General features: G+C 44.7%; 1 protein-coding gene across 10 annotated transcripts in view; it reads right to left on the reverse strand.

Moving 5' to 3' along the window:
• Positions 1 to 24,787, reverse strand: part of LOC135112632 (uncharacterized) — a 93,436-nt gene that overhangs the window by 59,224 nt on the left and 9,425 nt on the right. For 8 of the 10 annotated variants that reach the window (XM_064027204.1, XM_064027206.1, XM_064027205.1 and 5 more), the window contains exon 3: positions 17,800 to 17,907. The exons of the other annotated variants lie outside the window; for them this stretch is intronic. In XM_064027204.1, the coding sequence (XP_063883274.1) occupies positions 17,800 to 17,907 (108 nt within the window). The remainder of the gene's footprint in view (positions 1 to 17,799; positions 17,908 to 24,787) is intronic. 10 annotated transcript variants of the gene reach the window in all.

Consider the following 24,787-nt stretch of genomic DNA (forward strand, 5'->3'; position numbering starts at 1 on the left):
GTGTGTGTGTCGTTTTTCTTTCTGAACGTACTATCTAACTTTCATCATTTTTCTTTAACCAGCTCTGAACACTTTTTTTGTTTTTTTCAATAGTTTTCTTATGGATTAATGCATTGATGTAGAGCAGTGGAGGAAGAACTCACGAAAGACGAGGTGGACGAGGAAGGAACACAGCCGAAGACGAATATCAGAGCTGAAGAATATCCGTGTTTCTCACCCTCGCTTCCTCTTGTTATAAAAAAAAAAAAAAAATCACGCTAAAAAGGAAAAAAAAAAAACAATCTCAACAGTAAGAAAAAATAATATGGAGACTACACAGAATCAAAATGCACATTCTCACTTTTTTGTGTGTGTAATCAGTGCAGGCTTCGTATCGTCACAAGCTTTAATGCAGAATATTTTAGTGCATTTCTTTTCATAACATGTGCGTCGGGCTGTAACATGTCTCATCGCCTTTTTTAGGAAGACATTCTGAGCTTAATATCTATTAATCTGCACCTTTTAACGTGCAATATTACTTCAAAGGACGCCCACCGATCGTGCAGCTCCTCAATTTCTTAACGTTTTACTTTTTCCCCGCCATGACTTTTTATATATTCTTTGGCATTTTCATTATCATTTTATTAGATGGCCGTCTGACATTATTTTATTTTATCAAGTCGGGAGAGTTTTGGACGGGAAATCAATACTGCTACGATTTTATATTCGTTTTATTCTTATTTTCAGTGACGGGATCAATGGGATATTTTTTTCCTTATTTCATTTATCTCATGACGGCACATCAAAGACTCAGGCTCGTAATTCTGGTTAGGTGGTGGCGGCGGCGGTGATGGTGGTGGTGGTGAGGACAGTGGTGGTGCTGGTGGTAGTGGTCGTGGTGGTGGTGGTGGTGGTGGTGGTGAGGACAATGGTGGTGGTGCTGACGGTAAGGACAGTGGTGATGGTGGTGGTGGCAATGGTAATAATGATGGTTATAATCGTATTATGGTAGTTCTGGTATTAGTAACAATAATACCAGTTTATTAATCTAGGCCAAAAAATTCACTTAAAATTATTCTATTCCAAGTTTTGCTAATTGTTTCCATATAATTCCATAAACTTCATATTATTTCCAAATTGCATTTTACTTCCATCCAATTAAAAAACGTTAGCTTTTGCCACAACTGACCGGACCATCGCGGACTGGCCATGCAGCGATATATACAGTCAATTATTGTTTGAACGCACAAATATGACACAAACTGAAGTCAGTACGTGGGCTGGAGGGTGCGTGGGCTGGTGGGCGGCGTAAGAGGAACGTGGAGGTGATGTGGAGGGCGGATGTGGTCAGTGGATGCTGGCGTAATATAAGAGACATGGATAAATGTTATGTTATTTGTGTGAGTGATAAGGGTTGCTGGGATGGCAGAGGACGTTGAGTGATTGGCAGGATGGTAGTAAGTAGTGGATCAGTGAACAGAGTGCTGGATTACACGAAAGTGGGTGGATTGGTCGTGAGATACTTGGAGTGGTGATTGGTGACGAAAAGCAAGAGAGGAGATTCGTATGATCTTATATGCTGCCTACCCTTCTATTCACACACTGGCAAGGTTGTAGTGCCTCAGAAGTCTTACGACCTTCAATGTAGTAAATTAACCTGTTCGAGAGTCATGGTTCCTTTGCGAGTAATAAATAAAACACATGATCATATTCTCATTCTCTGCTGCTGTAATGTTAACTTAAACGTCGCATTACGCATCTCTTGAACTCGAAAGTAGAAAGAGCATCAAGAGTACACACGTTTCATTGACAATACACGTGTTGAAGGCTCGGTGCTGTAAAAGACGGCGAATATTTCCAGGAAAAGATGCAGAGGACACGAAGGAAAAGCCAAAATATGTGGAAACAGAAAGAGTGGTGGACAAAAGGCAGCGCCATATTTAGAAAGATTTCCCAAGTCGTGTGTCACCTCGACCCTTGCTGAAAATTTGTTGAAAATTGTTGTATTGCAGAAAAGTTACACGTTGACGAGTGACGAAGGAGGAAAAAATGCATGTTTTTCCATTTTTCCATTAAGACTTGATTTCCAAGTACAGTACACGGCCATATAAAAGATACGCAACAAATGCTGAACATTTTGCACTCCAATGAAAGATTTAATATTTGTAACATTTTTCAATACGGTGTGCCATATAGTGAATTCTAGTAGGATTGTTTGCTTGCCATTTGCATCTGGTCCTGCACACTCCGAGGCAGCGGCAGTGACATTTACTAGAATAAATATTTCACCCCGAAGTACAGGATGTCAATTTTTTTCTCTCTCTCCCTGCCTCTATTCTAAATATTCAAAAGTAAAGGCGAACAGTCATTCAGCGAGTGAATTTAGCGGCTTCTGAATACACTTTTGGGATCCACAACACCTTCCATCAGGCCCCGCAGCTGCTACTCCCTCCAGCCAGTGAAAGGTCCTCTTGCCGGCGAGGGTTTGGGGCATCGATCACACCGCTTTAAGGAAGTCACAGTTGTAGACGCCCCAAGGTGTTAAAGGGACAAACACGGTCATGTATTTCTCCCTCCGGCAACAGTACTGCTTTAACATTTCACCGTTGTGTCATGAAGCTTTGTGGGCTGCGAGCGTCATGGTGGTGAGTGATGAGCAGCTGCATTTGTGGAAGGAGCTGCTGGAGTCACTTACGGATGCCAGTGAAACGTATGCCAGGCTTATATTCTTCTATCTCTCGTAATAAACGTCAGAGATTAACCTAGAAATTCCCCAAATCAGTGGAGGCACAACGCAGACTAAAAGGACGCAACAGGACGCTGAAAAAAGGAGTTCACCATTTTCAAGTACGAGTATCAATGACTGCCTTGAATTGTCATAATTTTCTGCGATGTTTCAGTACGATCTATCACCCTTCTTGACATCTCCAGTCCTCGAAGCTTTTATTTCCACTCAACCTTTCTATATCTCCATCTCGCCCTTTGTTTTTGTTTTTTTCAACATCATCTGAAATAGTACTGAGTGCAATTCAGAATATGAGCAAAGGGAAGGTAGACCCGCGCTGAGTCTTCAAGCATTGGCCACGACTGCTGGACGGGATAGGGAGGTTCATTGAAGGGACCCACACACTCCAGACACAGACTCCCGCCGAGAAAACATTGGTAGTCTTGTGGGATTACAGACTAAGCGTACTGGAACCTTATAAGCACCAGTGAAGCAGAGTCACAGGGAGACTGAAATATTGACGGCATTATTAATACAAATCCTAACTTGCCAATCTGCTGACTCACTCATATATTCTCTCTCTCTCTCTCTCTCTCTCTCTCTCTCTCTCTCTCTCTCTCTCTCTCTCTCTCTCTCTCTCTCTCTCTCTCTCTCTCTCTCTCTCTCTCTCTCTCTCTCTCTCTCTCTCTCTCTGTGTGTGTGTGTGTGTGTGTGTGTGTGTGTGTGTGTGTGTGTGTGTGTGTGTGTGTGTGTGTGTGTGTGTGTGTGTGTGTGTGTGTGTGTGTGTGTGTGTGTGTGTGTGTGTGTGTGTGTGTGTGTGTGTTTCTTTCAGCCAGAAATTTCAAACAGCCGTTGCGTTTCTGTTTACAAGTCAGTTTCAGTCAGTCAGTCAGTCAGTCAGTCAGTAAATCCTTCAGTCAGTCTGTCAGTCCGTTACCTTCACTCTGTCCGCTTTAGACAGTCTTTCCGTCAGTCTCAGTCTAAATACTGAAGTTCGATTACAGCAGCTGGTGTTTACTGCCACTCAGAGGGTGGACAATACATTCCATTCAGCAGGAACCGAAATATTTACAGACTGCATGCATTTTCCCCTCGTGACAATAATATTTCGTGGCATTTTGCGGCAGCACTTTAGGGACTTAGTCAATATCTCCATTAACTGACTTTATAATATACTGTATTATGCCAATAATTAATGGCAGCAAATTTCGGTAGGTAATGCATTTAACAGCAAACTACCATCAACAGTTCAATGTTCCTGGGAAAACACAAAAGGAAATGTACAATGGTCACTTTCACACATGGCATTACTGTCGACACCTGGTGATGAATGATGAACTTTAATGAAGGTCCACGAACGATCATTCCACATACCATACCAGCGTGTCAGAATTTCATGATGTTTAAATATTTGTAACCCTGATGCGATTTTAAGGTCAACTGACTGTTCATACAGTAAGTTTAAAGAACGTAAGTATATTTCTCATAGTTTACTATAGGTTGTGAACTTACATTTACAGATGCACAAGAGCTGAAATAGTCTCCCTTGTGCTGCTGTTCCTTTTATCCTTCGCATGTTCAAAGCCTGGTGATACGGAGGATAGCACTGCGGCGAGGTGTCCTGTGAGACATAATTCTCAGGTAAACACTTATTAGAACACCAGAGGGCGACAGAATAACCTAGAATACGTGAACATAACCACCAGTGAAAACAGAGAGGGATGGTGTTACTGGAGTCAAGGAAATAATTGGGTTGTTTATCTTTCACCACCACCACCACCACCACCACCACCACCACCTCAGCTCCTCAGCGCCACTTCATTTGCTGTGGACGTGGCGGTCTTCGTTAAGCGCCGCATGACTGGAGTTTGGGAGGCGAGAATACAAATGTCAAATAAACGATATCAAACACGGTGAGTCCAAGAGAAACGAGACACTCCTGCCGGAGGGACGATCTACAGCACGCTCGCGAACACGCACACACATGCATCCATCCATCCACCCTCCCTATCATATAGACGTGTAGACAGACAGGCACAAACAAGGATGCGTACGCACACACGCACACGCGCGCACGCACACACACACACACACACACACACACACACACACACACACACACACACACACACACACACACACACACACACACAAAACACCAAAGTATAACAGTGCGTTTACAAGAAATTGCAAAAAAGTATGTTTAGGAAAAAGAAGTATATTTATATAATATAAACGTGTTTGTCACGATTTGTGTTGTGTCTCGTATGTGTGTGTGTGTGTGTGTGTGTGTGTGTGTGTGTGTGTGTGTGTGTGTGTGTGTGTGTGTGTGTGTGTGTGTGTGTGTGTGTGCTGCAGTGTGCTATGCTCCATCGGTCGTCCCATCGAGTTATTGACATCGAACGGGCGAGTTTTCTGTCCCCCTGCTGACAGTCTGTACAGGGGAGGCAGCGGCCACGCGACTCGCAAACTACACCACCCGCCCTTTTTAATCAAACCCTGCAAAAATCACCCAAAGATTCCCTGAAAATAAAAACGATTCAACGAAAACACCTGCCAAAGGTCAGAGGTCAAATTACACAACGTATTACTTTGACAAACTCAGCATATGATCAAAGCAACAAGGGAGGAGGAAAGGCGTAACAAAAAAGACACGGAAAAAAATGAAATGGCTGCTCCGATTCCCATCCATGCAGTGGCCAACTCACTGTTTTCCACCTCGGCTCAGACCCCGCGCTCGACGCCCTGAATAATTGATACAGAATTCATTTCCCGCGAGCTTGGGTGGCGAAGGTAGATAGAGCGAAAAGATATTTGATACCTCAATCCCAGGCATGGGCAAAGAGAGAGAGAGAGAGAGAGAGAGAGAGAGAGAGAGAGAGAGAGAGAGAGAGAGAGAGAGAGAGAGAGAGAGAGAGAGAGAGAGAGAGAGAGAGAGAGAGAGAGAGAGAGAGAGAGAGAGAGAGAGAGAGAGAGAGAGAGAGAGAGAGAGAGAGAGAGAGAGAGAGAGAGAGAGAGAGAGAGAGAGAGAGAGAGAGAGAGAGAGAGAGAGAGAGAGAGAGAGAGAGAGAGAGAGAGAGAGAGAGAGAGAGAGAGAGAGAGAGAGAGAATATTTCAAGTATTCCCAGTCTGTCAATCAATGCCAATGTGTCAATCAGTGCACGTTATTAGCCGTGCACTAACCCCGCAATAGAGTGTCCTTACATTTTTACGCCGAGTAATCCGAGAATCACAATGGAGAGCTAAGTGCGGCGCTCCACCTCCCTCAACACTGGATTCTGGCGTCTTCCAATAGGCCGGGAGCTAAATATTTATTAATAGATGTGGTGCTCAAAGAAAGATCGAGTTAAAGAAGAAAAAAAAAACACATTACCGTACTCCAGCAGTTAACATCAATGATTTCTTGAATAAAGGGCAATACAGAACTGCCCGGGAAAGCAGTTTACGGTTCAGGAATTCATCACATCCCTTTGTAATCGGAAATTTTTTTACCAGGAAACCGAGCGAACAGAGTGAGCGAGGAGACGGCGTGTTCGAATTGCCCTCCGCCGTGTTTGTTTCGTGTTATCACAAACTGGAGCGTGTGATTGGCAAGAACACTACAGGTCCTCGGTCACTGGTTAGTCCAACATCATCAGTCAGCGCCGGCACAATGAGGCCGTGAAAGGAAAACAGTTGTTCCCTGCAAACACGGAGCGGCGGCGCGGCGTTACTGTTTGTTTCACCGACGAGGAAAAAGGAATTGTGTTCTAAGCGCGACTCGGCGAGGCATTAAGAGGATGAAAAAGGCGGTAAGAGCGCGTAATGAATCTTGCTTACTGTGATAACTCAACAGAATTACCGAGGATTTATATTTATCCATACACTTCTGCCTAAGCCCTTCCTCCATGCACCTTTCTCCTTGAATTTTAGTCCACAAACGCAGTATCTTTCCTGGGGACGCCCACTCCATAAATAAGCTTCCCTCACCTACCTGGCGGTCCTTCAGCTCCACATTTCCTCGACATGCGACCAAGAGAAGGCACAGCTGCCCTCGGAGTCTCAGCGCCCGACCAAACACAACCCTCGCCCTCCTATTTGCTGAGCCTCATGTGGCCCCCTCATCCCTCACGCCTCTCCATCCTGCTCTCTCTCTCTCTCTCCTTCCCTCCTTCCTGTCGACGACGGAGAAAGAGAGAAAGGGAGGGAGGGTGCGAGCGAGGGAGAGAGAGGGAGCGAGTACCGGACTCTTCCGTCTGCTCCACTACGGATGCTAAGCCGGAAAAAAGGAAAGGTTAATTTATTTACCATTCAAACGTACAACGCTGGAAAGTATTCGTCTTCACTAGCGCTCCCTTTTGAGTCTAAACTGTATTTAGCTGCGAAACGACGAGAAACACTCACTAACATTTTACTCGGCCATATACAATTAGTCTTCCGCTCCGGCTCCTTTTGTCCTGGCGGAGGGAGGGCCGGGGCCAGGAACAGCAGGGCGGGGTGTCTGCTCCGGGGGCACTGCGTGGAGTGGGGCTCGGGCGGGGCCTCGAGTCTCGACGTAACAGTGCTGGAAATAACTGTTGGCTGCGTGTTGTTATCCCTGATAGCGCGCCAGCAATAACGGTCCGCGTCGTTTACTGGACATTTGCCGGACAGGAAGCATCGAGGCCAAATGTATTACCGGAGCACGAAGGCAATAGAAGCGGCAGTGTGTCCGGCTGGGGCTAATAAATGTTCGGCAGCTTTCTGGGTATTAACGGTCCGGTGGGAGGCGAGTCGGCGGAAAGATCAATGAACGGATTGACACCAAGCTGCCGGCAAGGTGTGGGAGGCCGCGAGTGGGAGGCCGCGAGGCCACACACAGAATGATTATAAGCTGTTTTCATTTTTTTTCGCATATATTTTTTCTCGAGGGTGTAGGTACGATGATATTTTTCTTTATTATGTACGTGATTAATTAAACCCTAAATACCTGAATATCTGGAAATAATCTGCATTCTTTACCTTCGTATCTATCTTAATACGAGTGTAGGGACCAGGCAAACTTAGCAGAGAGGTGAGAAGTGTTTCCTGTGTGAGGACGATACAAGTGACCGAACAGGAGCCACGCAAAACTTGCAACACATACTCGTATACACTACACACCTCTTTGCTGAGTTGCCTGGTTCCCACATGAATACTTTCTTAGATTGCATAAATCCCCACATAATCACCTTTACACACCTACCTGAGTGTTTCCATCAATCCCATACAGTCAATGAGAACAAGTGTAGTCTGTAATGCCGATGCACATTCTACTCTGTATAGTGGTAACGTTCAATCACTTACATTCTTTAGCGACAAGGGAAGAAAACCGAAAAATTCTTCCATGATCGTCCGCGTCCGTTTAGTCTCAAGAACTGTTGCTACAATCATAAAACATTCCAGGATACAAAGAGTGATGCATTACTAATCGCGGCGGTGCTACTACAACACTCCTTTATTCATGTTGCTGGCACAGGACAGAACTTTAACACACACTTAAAACTCAGTCTAAGAACACATAATAACACACCACTCATGTGTAAATCGAACCAAAACACCAAGAACCATTTGATGTATACCTGATCTACCCTCATTCACTAATACCTCTCGTCGCAGCTCCATCTGGTATTAAAACATGCAATACAATGACAGGTAACTACAGATCGCTCGAGATTGAAGTGTCACGGTACAAAGAAAATCGCATAGACGAGTTATTGGCAACACCTCGCTACTCAAGGCTCTCCTGATGTGATCGTTCAGGCCAAACAGAAGCGTCTAGCACTGTTTCGAGTCCCCTCCGCCACTCATGCCTCAGCCCGGCAGAACCTCGCGTGATGGACAGGGAGCCGAGTGCCAGTAATATGGTTGTGAATGCATTCCGTCACTCCTTACAGCGAGTTGGGCGTGACGCGACTATCAAGGTTTTCTTTCTCTCCCCCCTTCTGGTATTATTCCCCCTCTCTCTCTCTCTCTCTCTCTCTCTCTCTCTCTCTCTCTCTCTCTCTCTCTCTCTCTCTCTCTCTCTCTCCCCTCCTCTCACTGACTCCTTGGAATGTCTCTTTTTTCGCCGTCGCATTAAAGTGGTTTCTGAATTCGGTCACGTGTGGAGTTTTAAGTGATTTCTTTGTTGTTGTTGTCGTTGTTGTTGTTGTTGTTGTTGTTTTCAGTTCCTATTGCTACTGTCATTGTATTACCACCACCACCATTCTTACAACAACTACTACTGCTGCTGCTACTTCTATTACTACTACTACTACTACTACTACTACTACTACTACTACTACTACTACTACATAATGAAGGCAGAATTAAAGAAAAGAAGGAAAAATATGGATCCTGCTTCTCCACTTCCTCCTCCTGGCTACCACCCACCTACCTAACCACCACCACCATCACCATCACACTCATTACCCAAGTTCTCAGCGTGTGGCTCAAGTGTATAATAACCTCTCAAAACATCGCCGTAACTTCAAGGCCAATAATGTGTTTACGGTGCACGCTTTCATCCCCTGCCCCTGCCCCCCTCACACAGCTCACGCCATACTGCTGACGAGGTGATGGACGACCCGATATGCTGAAGAAGGCGCAGGAGGGGAGTTTGACTGCGTGTACCGCGTAGTGTGTCGTGTGACGCCTCTTCCTGTGTAATTGGTGATAAGGAACATAGAATTACATTTTATAGCTTCGCCGTCCATTTTATTTAGAGAATATGAATTGCGCTCTCATCCTAGTCTAGTGTGAGGTAGAGGAAAGAAGGGAGAGTCAATAACCTTTACCTTATAATGTTTAGGAATGCGTTAACAAAAGGTTAGCACGAGTAACCTTCAAGAAAAGAATACAAGAGACCGGGAACCGTCAATCTTTAAATAGCGTCAACTCTCTCTCTCTCTCTCTCTCTCTCTCTCTCTCTCTCTCTCTCTCTCTCTCTCTCTCTCTCTCTCTCTCTCTCTCTCTCTCTCTCTCTCTCTTTATGTCTCTTCTCTAAGGAATCTAAATATTCTGGTGTCCAGGTCTGCAGATCCAGCGTCCGTCGTGTGACTGTTATCGCCCCGTCTTCTTCCGTGTCCGTCGTAATACTTAAAATTATAAAAGAAAGCAAGCAAGCAAGCCGAACACTTATGAGAGTTTCTTATTCCACCAAATGCGACATCCGCATCTCCTGAAGTGTCCCGTGTCCTCAGTCTTAACGAGATAGCAGCGTCCCAGCCACTGACAGCACGAAAGCTTACAAGAGAATGGAATAGCCAAACCTGAGTTACCTGTCTGTTTCCACTTGCTAACCTCGACACTCTAATGAGATACAACGCTTGTGTAACACAGGTGTACTTGTCCCTAAAGTTACCTATGCACCCAGGATTAGGGCTTACCTGTAGGGTCTACGGGAGGTAAAGGGCGATATATCGCCAATAATACACGCCTTGGTGAGTCTGCCTCTGAGAACCTCTGAGTTTCATGTAACTAATGGGGCAAGAAGCAGGAGAAATTTGTTATCTAAATCACCTCCTGGGCACAAATTTTACCTCATCAGGACGCGACCACACGTGTCATCTAACAATCTTTGGCGGCTTGTCAAACGTGTTCCCTAAAGCTGTCACAAAATAAAATATGACAACATAAAGGCAACTTGCTGTTCGAGAAGTGCATAAAGAATACTGTGTAATGAGATGGTCACAAATGCTTATATGAATGATCAACAACAGAGGCAAATCCTTTTTTTTTTTTTTTTTTCGTGATTTCTCCCTACTTCCAGTCTTGTCAGCATCAGTGCCGAAAATAAACGAGGAAAAAAGTCCGGGTTAGAATCATTATAAAAGTGTTTGGTGTGCAGTCCACCTTGCTGTAGGCAGAGTTCGCCAATACACAAATGCATGTGATTAGGGATGTTGACAATTCATCACATAGCACTGATAAAATAAAATAAAAAAAAGTGTACAGTTAAACTAAATATTCCATTCGTTTACTGAACTGATAATTTTTGTAATATTTTGCTCCATCAATGATACGGCGGGATGTTCCAAAACGGTTTAAAATAAAAAAGAAACAGACCGACCACCAATTAGCAATTATTTTGGGGTTATTACTCAGGCCCCATAGTGGCGACCCCTGCAACATTTTTTTAATAGGATATTCTGCGTAAAATCGACGTTTAATATTATTTTCCACGTTATTATCCGTTTCCCAATAACTTTCCCACACGTTCTTCCTCCAGCCCTTGTATTTAAGTCTTCCCGGATTGAGAAGAGGCGGTTTGGTCTTCATTTTCATCTAATCAATTTATCTTTATAATTTTCCACTCGAGGGAGAGAGAGAGAGAGAGAGAGAGAGAGAGAGAGAGAGAGAGAGAGAGAGAGAGAGAGAGAGAGAGAGAGAGAGAGAGAGAGAGAGAGAGAGAGAGAGTGTGTGTGTGTGTGTGTCGTGGTGTCTTTTACTCACACACACACACACACACACACACACACACACACACGGAAATGAAGTTTAAAACAATAAAAACTCCCAAAAATCACCATGGAAAAAAGGAGGAAATAAAGAGAAATGTGCTGCGGACAATTACAGTGTTTTGCAATCCGTGGTTTTAAATACACAACGCCATAACGCAAGTGGGCCAAACCGGTGCGCTAATTTCAGAACATTCACCGCTACCACCCAGCTTTTAACCCCAGCCTGCCACACACCCACTTGTATTATGAAGCTCAGGCACATTACCTCCCTTTCTGTCTATTGTGTGTCTGTGTCTGCCTGTCTCCCTGTCTGTCTGTGTGTGTGTGTGTGTGTATTTGCCGGTCTCTCTCTCTCTCTCTCTCTCTCTCTCTCTCTCTCTCTCTCTCTCTCTCTCTCTCTCTCTCTCTCTCTCTCTCTCTCTCTCTCCATACAGCACTGCACTTTACCACAAAACACTTTGGTCTTCACTTTAGTATTACTTATGGGTTGCGTTTCCACTTTCCATTACAGTCCTAAATGGAAACCCAGAGACAGACAAAAATGGAAAAAAAAAGAAAAAAAAGAAAAAAAAAACTTCGGTGTCACTTTACAAACTTGTCCCCTAAAATGAGGTATATTTATCAGAAACGTTTTCCTCCATCACACACACGGGGAAAAAAAAAGGGGGGAAAAAAAAAGGACCCCCATTTCGTCCCTTGCCGAGCTTGTATATGTCTGCAAAGAACATATTCGGAGAGTACCTACTATTTTTTTCCCTCTCCCCGGTAACTGTTTCCTTTGTCATAGGAGAGAGATGACTCGGAGGAAAGTAGGTGTGATGATGTAAGCGGGATGATGGGCGAGGGCGGGAGGGATGGACGGGTTGGGTAATGGGTGATGAGGGGGCGGGAGGAGAGGCATAATGGTGAGGAAAGGGGACGGGAAACGAGTGGGAGGCAAGTAATGGGTGGAGTAGGAGGCTGGGGAGGGGGTCGTGGGTTCAATGGGTGGCAGCAAGGGCGGGAGGAGGTGTGGCAAGGGAGTTATGGGTGGGCGTGATGAGGTTGTGGGCGTATTTCTTCCCGCCCCCACCAAAGTTTAAGGGAGCCAATTTCCCTCTGCAGGAATTTTTAAACTGCACTTAATTTCTGTGTGTGTGTGTGTGTGTGTGTGTGTGTGTGTGTGTGTGTGTGTGTGTGTGTGTGTGTGTGTGTGTGTGTGTGTGTGTGTGTGGCGAACCGATACAGCAAATAAGCCTTCCATTGACGACACTAGGAGAGAAGTGAAACGAATAAACTGAGATACACATTTTTGCATTTTCCGAACTGTGTAGAGGCGGGTAGTTTTTTCACCAAATAGTGTCAAGGACGCGCAGTTCATGAAGAAAAACCAAGACATCTCATTACCCGACTTAGGGAGGAGAGGATGAGAAGAGAGACGTCAAGACTCCACGAGGGAGGGAGGGAGGGAGGGAGGGAGGGAGGGAAGGAGGGAGGGAGAACGAAGACCTTGGAGGGAAACGAAGGAAAGAGGTAGAGGAGATGACGGTTAGGGGAAAGAAGAAACGTGGAGGAGGGAGGGAGGAAAGGATGGTTGGGGAGGTAGAGGAGGGATGAAAGAGAGGGGGAAAGACGGGGTGGGGGGAGGGGGAAGAGTGACGGGAGAAAGGTCATGCAACATTTCACTCACATACATTTCGTGCTGCATTTGGCGACGTCGGGTCCCGGTGGGCGGGTTGCGTGTCTTTTCATTCAACAAAATTCATCGCGGCTTACCTATTTTTTCCAGTGCCTCTATAAAACGGTAGCACATGAAACATTCAGTGTCATTTTACTAATGGCTATTCCAATTTTCACTCGGTTTGCGACAATAGCAATAAATTTCGCGCCGCGGAAGAGCGACTGCTGCTATTGCCTTTGAGGTGGATGGATGAAAGGATGAATGGATGAATGGATGGACGGGCGACGGTCACGGCAGAACGCTTCGCTGGCCATCCCGACAGTGGCGGGATGAAGAGTCCTGCAGGAGACCCTGGGTATCTTCACGCTGGAGTTAGTAAGAATGGGAGGAAGTGCGAAGGACACGTCGCTTCGTAGTCATTAAAATTGCAGCGCTGTAATCGGGTTTTCTCTTTAAACTTTGATATTTTGATATTTTTCGCTCGGCTCGCAAATTTTGGAACAGTTCCCACATCAACAACAAGACAATAATATATTCTGTCCAAACGAAAGCACGAAAAAAGTATATCAGACTAGAGCAGCAGCAGCAGCAATAATAACTGCAGCAGTAGCAGGGCCAGTGATCAAAATAATCACAACAGAAACCACAACAACAACAATAGCAATAATAATACCGCCGCTACCAGCAGCAGCAGCAGCAGCACCACCACCACCACCACCACCACCACCATCAGCATGAACGAACAACAATAACTAATGCCACTATTCCGCCCAGCAACGTGGATAAAGTGTGACACATTCCACTCCTGTGTCGATTACTCTGTATATCACCAAAGAAAATTATACACGAAAATTAAACCTCTGGAAAAAAAAAAAAAGAAACGAAATGAAAAATGAACCTTTCCCGTACATCAATAAAATGTATTGACATCACTTAAAAAAAAAGTGAAAAAAATTAAATTAGAGTTTTTTTCTGATAATTTGGATATGTTCTTTACTGAAAGAAAAATCGTAGTATTACATTTATATGTAAAAAAAAAAATAATAATAATAAAAAAAAAATATATACGAGGTGTGTCATTAAAGTTCCAGGACTGGTGTCCTAAAAGATGAATTTCAAACCCAAGCCACAAACCACCATATTTCCCCTTCAAAGTAATCCTTCTGGAGTATACAACTGCGCTCCCAACCCTCTACAGTCACTAATCTTTTTCTTACGTGCTTTTAAAATCATGTCCTCTGTTGCAGGTCGTTTAACAATGAGCGCTGAACAGCGAACAAACTTGAAGTTTTTGGTGCAGTTGGGGAAAACGCCGTCAGAAGCACTGGGTATGCTGCAAAAAGTGTACGGGGATGAGACAATGTCACGCTCACGTGTTTTTGAGTGGTGCAAGAGGTTCAAAGAGGGCCGGGAGGACGTGGAAGATGACCCCAGGAGTGGAAGACCCTCAACGAGCAGGAATGAGGCCAATGTTGAGCGTGTCAAGCAGATGGTGCGTGACGATCGTCGGTTGACTGTTCGAAAGATCGCAGATGAGCTTGGCATGAACCACAACAGCGTGTGGAAGATTATCACTGAAGATCTGGGCATGCGGAAAGTCTGTGCGAAGATGGTGCCGAGACTCCTGAACGATGACCAGAAGGGACGACGCATGCAGGTGTGTCAGGACATCCTCGAGCGTCTGGAAACTGAACCAGACTTGCTCAGGAGAGTCATCACCGGCGATGAGTCCTGGGTATTTGAGTACGACCCGGAGACCAAACGCCAGAGCCTTCAATGGAAGAGTCCGGCGTCGCCACGGCCGAAGAAAGCAAGGCAGTCCAGGTCCAGCTTCAAGGTCATGTTGATCGCTTTCTTCGATGTGAGGGGCATCGTCCACTGCGAGTTCTTGCCACAGGGCCAGACAGTCAACCAACATGTGTACAAAGAAGTACTGCGGCGTCTGCTTCGTGCAGTGCGCGAGAAGAGGCGGGAGTTGTGGCAGGGCAACTCGTGGCTGCTTCACCACGACAATGCGCCTGCTCACAATGCCCTGAGCATCAGAGAGTTCTTGGCCAAGAAGAACATCGCCGTGCTGGAGCAACCGCCCTACTCACCTGACCTCGCTCCGTGCGACTTCTTCCTCTTCCCCAAGCTCAAGGAGGTCATGAAGGGGACCCGTTTTGATGATGCGGACGACATCAAAAAGGCCGTGACGACGGAGCTGAGGAGCATCCCGCAAGAATCCTTCCAGCAGTGCATGCAAGCCTGGCAGAGAAGGATGGACAAGTGCATGCGGTGCCAGGGGGATTACTTCGAAGGAGATAACCTATAGTTTGTAGCCTGGATGTGAAATAAAACTTGTGTGGCACCAGTCCTGGAACTTTAATGACACACCTCGTATATATATATATATATATATATATATATATATATATATATATATATATATATATATATATATATATATATATATATATATATATATATATATATATATATATATATATATATATATATATATATATATATATATATATATATATATATATATATATATATATATATATATATATATATATATATATATATATATATATATATATATATATATATTATTTAGAGTTCATAGGAGTGCGGCATAGATAATAATCATATTTCACCTAAAATAAAAATGAAGAAACTTACAAAGAACACGCTTTTTCGATTGATATACGGTTTTTATATCAATATTATTTCTTCCACTATTCATGATTTAATTATTTATTATCTTTGAGGAAAATTTTTAATAGGAAAAATTCAATTTTTTGTATAGGTCCGGACCTTAGTTAATAGGATTGTATGACGTGATGGAGTGGGGCGTGACGTAACATTTCAAGGACAGGGACGGTAAGAGGGGTCGAATCAGGTGGGGAAGAAGCAAAATAACCAAGAATGATTGTAGGAGAACAGAACATAACGGGCCTGAGGCATGTGATATGGGACGGGGCGGGACGAGAAGACAGTAGGAGGAGGAATGATCAGAAAGCGACAAGATAAGACATAATGGAGAGATTGATGATATGGACGTGTTGGAATGGTAAGATAAACAGAAAGGAGGGGCAATCAATCGAAATGGGACGACCTGACATGGAACTGTAGGAAAGGAAGGGAGCTGGGTCTGGACATGCTCGGGAGGGGAGACAAGGGGCGCAGGAGCGAACATGCTGAAGAGACGGAGTTGTTTTTCAGCCGAGAGATAAGTCGACCCCACGCCTGCAAGGGACGTCACCCTGGAAGTGGCGTGAGAGTTCGTTCTTTGGTTACTCGAGCGGCTGAGCGATAGTAAAGACTCCCACTGAAGATAGAAGATTCAACTCACTCCCAACCGTTTTTATGACGTACGAGGGAGGGTGACTCGGGGACAAGAAAAAGCAGGATTGAAAAAATACCACAAGACCGACTCGTAACGATGCATGAGAGTTGAGACCCCACCTCGTTGCAGTGGCAATTATGAGGAAGAGGAGAAGATGGAGAAGAAAGTTTGAGGGACGAAAGACGAGAAGAAAACGGTAAATCTCGATGTTTTCTTCCTACAGGTGCGAAGAAAACGAAGGCCACGTCAGGTAACTCTTACTTACGAAACTCGGACACCAGAAAAGAAGTAAAATTAACGGTTGGAACTTTTGAAGAAAACGGGAGCGCAGCACGTGTCTCCTTCCAAGGCAAGCAATTATCAAGTTGAGGAAAGTAGCGCTATAATACCTAACAATGTAATCACGGCAATTAATCCAAGAACTCCGAGGCGTCTTGCTCCTGATGGATGGCTGGGAGAGACCCAAGCAGCGTTTTCCTTCAACATTTACTCCCCTCCCCTTACACACACTAAAAAACATACTCAACAAATGTATATACTCTCAAAAAGACCACAAAGAGTAACTTTCTATAGCATTTAGGATGAAAAATTAATCAAGCTTTCCCTCAAAACGACCATGAAAAGAAATATTGACATTTCCAATTAATAAGAGCCCAGTATGACACAAGGTAAACACACGGGCACATAAAAATAATAATAATATTCCTCATAACCCTAACTAAGCGCCAAGGTTATCACAAGGCCTGAGTAAAGGAGCCGAAAGTTAAGATACATGTAAGGGGGAAAACATTCAGTCGGCCCGGTAACTGCTACTTTCCACCATAAACCTAATGACTCTTTGGAACTTTTGCCTCCCCCTTCCCGAATTTGTATGCGGGACGGACTTCTTGGGAGCTGGTGCGTTGCCATGACTTTACCTCCCTCAGCTCGTCTCTCTCTCTCTCTCTCTCTCTCTCTCTCTCTCTCTCTCTCTCTCTCTCTCTCTCTCTCTCTCTCTCTCTCTTATTTGGTTTCTGTTTTTCTCTTACGTCGTTCCTTTTCCTTTCTTCCCACTTCCATTCTCTCTCTCTCTCTCTCTCTCTCTCTCTCTCTCTCTCTCTCTCTCTCTCTCTCTCTCTCTCTCTCTCTCTCTCTCTCTCTCACGACCTTACCTATCTATCTATCATATTTAAGACATATCACAAATTATTAGTTTTGTTACAGACACTGACATCAATTAATCCTCACTCACGTAATCCTGGCATTTACTTCCTGTTTCTTGTTATTCTATGGAAAACACTGGTTCATTTACCTGTTTTCTTTTTCTTACATCCATTTTCTTTACTATACTCATCATCACAGACACCAGTTATTCTCCATTTATTACTCCTTAAATGTTTACCACCTGGTTCTGCACTACCTCCTGGAGAAATAAAAAAAAAAAAAAAGCTTCTGTGGAATAGGGATCTTTCTCGAACATAATCTTTTCCCTTTCGTTCCAGCGCGCGGAGGAGGCGGAGGAGGGGGAAGGTAAAGTAATGGGAATATAGCATAAAGAAAAACTAAAGGCTTGCGCTCCTGCCCCGCGGCCTTTCAAAACCCGAAGATAATTACCGCTGAACAACGAAGCACCAGCGAGTCAATTAAACTTAAGTTCAATTTCACAGCTGAAGTTACTAACATTCCTACATTTCAGGGAACTTGTTGGTCGGGGCGGCCCGTGTGGTGCTGTGAGGCGCAGGGAGAGGTGTGAAGCGTGGCGTGAGCTGCCTGGGGAGCTGGGGAAGACCTGTGGGAAGGAGCAGGGGAGCGTGAGTGTGGCTGGGGAATGGTGATGCTTCAGTGGTGTAGCCGTGGGGAGGAAGCGACAGGGTGAAGCTATGAAGAGCAGGTGTAGAGGGAAGCTTAGGAGATGGAAGGGTAAGCTTAGAGAATAGATGTATAGGGAAGCTTAAGAGACACGGTGAAACTGTGAAGGTGGTGGTGTAGAGGGAAGATATGGAAGGGTGGTATGAAAGCATGGTTAAGGAAGGAGAGGTTAGGTGTGGTTGACAAGAGGAAAGAAAGGGAAAGGAAGGGCTGAGGTGTAAAGGAGGAGGGAATACACAGGGATGAACACTGAGGACACACAACACAGGGATGAACACTGAGGACACACAACACAGGGATGAACACTGAGGACACATAACACAGGGATGAACACTGAGGACACACAACACAGGGATGAACACTGAGGACACATAACACAGACTCACCGCACATGAAATAAGCAGCAACGACCTTTCTGTGCCGCTGCCCACCTGTATATCCGTGAATTTCCTAGTGTGTCGATTTACCTGAGTTTCCGCTTACCTGTGTGTGTGTGTGTGTGTGTGTGTGTGTGTGTGTGTGTGTGTGTGTGAAAATATATGACTCGCATTCAGAAATAACTTGCTGTCTCACTACGGCTGTTTCCAAAGGCCACAAAGACAATTAGCGGGGTTCTTAAGTTTTCTCCTAGTAATAATGTAATCTTGTCACTAGAACCGTAAAAAAATACTCTTAAAAATCAACAGTGCAACTTCAACTGGAGCTTTTTGAAAGTAATGGAGGAGCGGCGCAGAAGTGACTCTAAATATGGTCCTGCGTGTGTGAGTGTAAAGCATAGCATCAGTCAAATTGCGTAAACTAAACTGACAGCCACCATGAGTCAGACGGGCAAAATAACACCTGGATGGGGCGAGGAGGGGCAGGGGGAGCGGCTGCCAGCGCGCCGGCACACAGATATACTGAGATATAACTGCTAGTCAGAGAACTTTTGTTGTTACAAGAATATTGCCCAACTTGCTCACGGTCCGGCGAGAAACTTCCAGCTCTCAGGGGGACCAGAAATATCTCCTGCAATAGTTTCTTCTATCTGGCGAGAGCGAGCGAGCGAGCGAGAGAGAGAGAGAGAGAGAGAGAGAGAGAGAGAGAGAGAGAGAGAGAGAGAGAGAGAGAGAGAGAGAGAGAGAGAGAGAGAGAGAGAGAGAGAGAGAGAGAGAGAGAGAGTGCTGGGGGTGAGAGGAAATAGCATGTGCCTAGACACAGAAGCCTTTACGGGAGATTACAACGAAAACCATGACCATAAGGTGTGAGGAGATACGGGCAAGAGTACGTGTTGGTGACGCCGCCCTGATTATAATCTGCCGGTGGTGGTGGTGGTGGCGATGGTGGTGGTGGGTTGTGAGAAGGGAGGGGGGCTGGAAATAAGTGACCCAAGCGACAAAGACGAAAGGGTAGATGTGATTCAATAAAAAGGAGCAATTATTGAACACTCTGCCGCTTCTTCCCCTCCGGATCTCCTTCTCCCCCTCAGTCTTTCCTCTTCTGCTGACGAATGAAGGTGAAAAAATGAAGGAGAAGGAGGAGGAGGAGGAGGAGGAGGAGGAGGAGGAGGAGGATAAAATAAAGAGAACAATAGAAGGAGAAGGGAGGAAGAAAAACAGTATGATGAAGGGAAAGAAGTAAGAGGGAAAAGCAGGTTGAGGAAGATGAAGACAAAGGAGATAGAAGAGAAGAAAGCAGCGAGATGAGAGATAAGAGGATGAAGAGAAGGAAGAAAAGGAGGAGGAAGAAGGGAAGCAAGAAGAGGAGGATAAGGGGATGTTAGGCGCGGGACTATGAGGCGCTTTGGTGACAACTTTGGCTAAGATAACACAGCTTTCAAAGAGAGTCCCGGTTTTTTTCTTTTGCGGCGGTGTGTTGCAACCAGCGAAGGGGTGAAGGATCTCCCACCAACCTTCCTCCTCTAGTTATAAACGTTGCCATCTTTCCATCCAATACCATCCATACTCTTAACACGCCACTCACTCACCAGCCACCTGCGTACAAGTTAACCCCAATAACTTCAGACGCTATCACGTTATCGGGTGCTAAAATACAGACACGTTTCAATAACTCTTCATAAAAACGGTGGAGTAAGAGGTGCTACAATACGTGTGTTTAATATGAACACCAAGAGCAGTGCAGTGTGCAGGAGTGTGGTCGCGAGGTGATGAGAGTACAAAGGAGAAGGGGAAGGAAAGTACTCGCACGTGTGTGTGTGTGTGTGTGTGTGTGTGTGGATGAGGATGATGAGGAGAAAGACTAAGGGCGCGGCAGCGGAGGATAACGAGGTGTAAGACAAGGTGGGGACGTTGGGTTAGAGACGGAGGGAGAAAAGGGTGATGATATAGATAGGATAAAAGAGAGATGTTAGTATAGGAGAGAGAGAGAGAGAGAGAGAGAGAGAGAGAGAGAGAGAGAGAGAGAGAGAGAGAGAGAGAGAGAGAGAGAGAGAGAGAGAGAGAGAGAGAGAGAGAGAGAGAGAGAGAGAGAGAGAGAGAGAGAGAGAGAGAGAGAGAGAGAGAGAGAGAGAGAGAGAGAGAGAGAGATGAATAAAAGAGCAACTGACAGAGGGGGAAGCAAATAATGTGTGACATACATGAAAAAAAAAAAAACGTCCGAAAAAGGAGAACATTTTTTTTATCACGGACAAGACAAAAATAGTCAAGAAAAAAATAATAAAAGAAAAAAATGACAGGCAACTGACTCCGTCCCACGAGCAGAGAATAGACGGAACAGAGAGAGAGAGAGAGAGAGAGAGAGAGAGAGAGAGAGAGAGAGAGAGAGAGAGAGAGAGAGAGAGAGAGAGAGAGAGAGAGAGAGAGAGAGAGAGAGAGAGACTGGATAGCAATGGACGGAATGAATAAATAGTAATGTGACGAGGGAGAAGAATGGCAGGAACCGTCAGGGGGTGTGAGGCGAAGCAAGGCGGGGGCGGGGGAAGCGAAGGGATGAAGGCGCTGGGCATGTCACGAGTGGATATAAAGTGAAAGTGGAGCGCGAGAATTCAGGTTTCAAGTCTTCTTCTCTCCGGAAGTGGTTCGTGATTACACCAAGCCAAGCACATCAGCAACATGACATTACCGTGCGAGATTGCAAGAGAGAGAGAGAGAGAGAGAGAGAGAGAGAGAGAGAGAGAGAGAGAGAGATACTAGGATGGATGAGGGGAAAGAGTGATTGATAAGAGAAAGAAAAAAAAAACTTTTGCAAATGGAAGAACGTAAAATATAAATGAGAGAGAGAGAGAGAGAGAGAGAGAGAGAGAGAGAGAGAGAGAGAGAGAGAGAGAGAGAGAGAGAGAGAGAGAGAGAGAGAGAGAGAGAGAGAGAGAGAGAGAGAGGAAATGCAGATTTTTCAGTTTTAATCAATTAAGTCCATTCACTGCTTTCCTTAAGTCGTCGGCTGAGGAAAATCCAAATGCGATTACATTTTTCCTTACACTGGAAGGAACCGCGACGAGGAGGAGGAGGAGGAGGAGGAGGAGGAGGAAGGGAACCAGTACGAGTAGGAGGCGCCGGCGAGGCTGACGAGGCTGAAGATGACTGGGTGAGCTTTACAGTGGGAAGTCATCACCTTAACGATCCGTCAGGGAAATCTAGTAAACGAAGAAGGAATGAAAAATAGAATAAAAAAAAAGTGTCGAGAAAAAAGTTACCCGAAGGATCCTTGATCGACGAAGTCTTGATGGGGCCGTAATCACAGTTAACCGGATTCTCCAGACAACTTCAGAGCCGCCGGGACTTTTAGGAGCGAAGGAGGAAAGAAGAGACGGAGGGAGGAGGAAAAATACGTACATATACCTGAACAAGGAGAGATGGAGAGGCATGTGGTGGTGGTGGTGGTGGTGGTGGAGAAAAATGTGGAAAATGGCAGTGGGAATTGAGGTGCCATGGCAAATATCACCACCACCACCACCACCATTATAACTACAATCACCACTACTAATACTTTTCTCCATGGTGGTTGTTCTTTCTCCTGATGGTGGTAGTGTCAGTGGTTTCTCCTCCTTTTACTACTACTACTACTACTATTACTACTACTACTACTACTACTACTACTACTACTACTACAATCACTATATAAAATTAGTCCAAAAAAATCATAATCACACAAAGAAACTATTTTTTTTTATTTATTTATTTCTTTGCAAGCCACATACAACACAACACAGTAAAATGAGAGGCGTGTCTGGGTAGGGAAGGAAAACAAGTATTATGCTTTAGTCCCCCCATTCCATTTTAGAAGGAAGTAAGAATCTCGGTCGAGTTTAAATGAAAATGTCACTTTACTCATCTCAGGAAGGAAAGCAGCCAGAATATTCTATTTTACTTCTTTTGTTCATTTTTTTTTTCATTTTCTCTTTTATTCCCTACGATTTTACTGTCCATCTTTCCTTTCCTTCTTTTATTCTCGTTTTACTTCTCTTTTCCTTATTTTTACCGTCAGCCTGCCTTCATTCCTTTTTTCTTCCTTCTTTCATCAACTTACTCTTCCCACCCGTCATTCCCCTCGTTCCTGCCTTCCTTCCTCCTTTCCAAAACTTATTTACTCCTTCCCTTCCTTCCCCTACCTCGTTCCTCCTTTCCTTTCCTTCCTCCCTCCTTCCTTTCATCCTTTCATCCCACCCTCCTTCGTCATCACCTCCATTATCACTGTCAGCACTTTCATCACAATATTTCTAACTTTCTTACAGTAAACCACTCAACTGGCACAAAGTAAAAAGACAAAAAAACCTGCAATACGTTGTCATGTATTACCTTGTATCATTTTCTTTTCAGCAGGAACGAAATACAATTCAGAGAACCTGGAATAAAGAATGTTTCCAAGCAAGGGCCACGGAAAATGACAAAAAAAAAGCTTGAATACAAATAAATCCCAGAATCAAAAGCCATGACACAAAATGACAAAGAAAAAAAAAAGAAAGGGATACAGGAAGTTTCCAAGCAAGGTATACGGAGCAAAATAATAATAAATATCTAAGGTTACTTGACAAATTCATCTAATAGTATCTGGAATAAAAATACAGTGATGTGATTGTATCGAGAAAGTTCGGTTAGATTAGGTTTAGTCAGTAAGGTTAGATTAAGTAAGGTTAGGTTAGGTTACGTTTGGTTAGGTAAGTTAGGTTAGAGAAGGTAAGGTAGGGTTAGATTTGGTTAAGTCAGGCCAGGTTAGGTTAGCTTAGGTTAGATTAGGAAGGTTAGGTTAAGTTAGTTACGTTACTTGATAACTTCTAAAAATACCTGGAATAAAAAAAGACAAGTGGCTGTATCGACAAGGTTACCCAGGTGAGCACTCTCTGATGGCACAAAATGAGGCATGAAAGGGATCCAAATACGACACCTGCTTGTAATTAAAGGGATCAGAAACCTTAATTTCCACCGCAGCTGACGAGAGCGAAGCGCCATAACGTGGAATACGCGGCGTATAATGATCGCAGCGCCACTATACAACAAGGCATCACTGCAAACTACACGCCAATATCATCATACGCGGCACCACTACGCCATAATTGACCGTAAGGTAATGCAATACGTAGTAACTTATTGATATGAAGTTAATCGCTTACACACACACACACACACACAGAGAGAGAGAGAGAGAGAGAGAGAGAGAGAGAGAGAGAGAGAGAGAGAGAGAGAGAGAGAGAGAGAGAGAGAGAGAGAGAGAGAGAGAGAGAGAGAGAGAGAGAGAGAGAGAGAGAGAGAGAGAGAGAGAGAGAGAGAGAGAGAGAGAGAGAGAGAGAGAGAAAGGCTGATCCTACGAACATTGCTGGACTGGACTGGACCCAAAGTGTATGAAGCGTAACAAAAGGCTAAGATTCAAGAGAGCACAAGAGGCGGCGAGCTAACTAAGCCTCCCTTCTTCCCTCCCTCCTCCACATCTTGATCAGCCCCGTCAGCAAGTCCTTGGCGCGGGCACGCAATCAGCGGGTCCCCAAGTTTTCAGGTGGGTTATCAGAAATCCTCCCCGTCACAAGATTGATTTGCTGCGGATAAACACCAGCGGTCGTCGTCATTTTGTTCACGATTCCTTTGGTGTTTTTTTCTTGAAAGTATGGAAGATAGATGATAGAAGTAAAGTTTTGGGTTATATAACGATGGGATGAATGGATGAAGGGAGTAAAGGAGGACTTGGTGGAAATAATGAAGGGGGTTGGATAGAGAGAGAGGAAGGAAAAGGAAGACGATGGAAAAAAAAAGTGAAATGAGTGGATGGAAGAGAATGGATGAAGAAAATTATGGAGAAGAAAACGAAGATGAGAAGAGAGAGTGTGGTAAAGTAGGATGAAGTGGGAACGGAGCAGGAGCAGGAGCAGGAGGAGGAGGAGGAGGAGGAGGAAGAGGAGGAGGAGGAGGAGCAGCAAGAGAAAGATATGCAGATAGAACTGAGGTCATAAAAGTTGATGGGCGTAATGGAGGCTGATGATTGCTGATGATTGTAAAAATGAGACTGATTGATAAAAATGGCGATAGAAAACTGAACAAAAAGAAAGACTGAAGAGATATACAAAACCAACACGGAAGCTCATGGGGATCAATTATGCTATTCAATGCTACCTCTCCCGCTCCCTCCCTCCCTCTCCCTCTTCCCCTCCCCCACCGCCTCCATCTCCACTTCCTCCTCCCTCTCTCGTGATGAAATTGAACGCGATGAAATTGCCTGAAAATCTCTCTCAAAATGTTTTTTTTTTCTTTCTATAGACGAGGCTCAACATATCTTCTGCTTCTTTTGGTATCATACTGAAAGACACACACTCTCTCTCTCTCTCTCTCTCTCTCTCTCTCTCTCTCTCTCTCTCTCTCTCTCTCTCTCTCTCTCTC

This window comes from Scylla paramamosain, chromosome 24, assembly GCF_035594125.1.
Source record: "Scylla paramamosain isolate STU-SP2022 chromosome 24, ASM3559412v1, whole genome shotgun sequence".
Classification (NCBI taxonomy): Eukaryota; Metazoa; Arthropoda; class Malacostraca; order Decapoda; family Portunidae; genus Scylla; species Scylla paramamosain.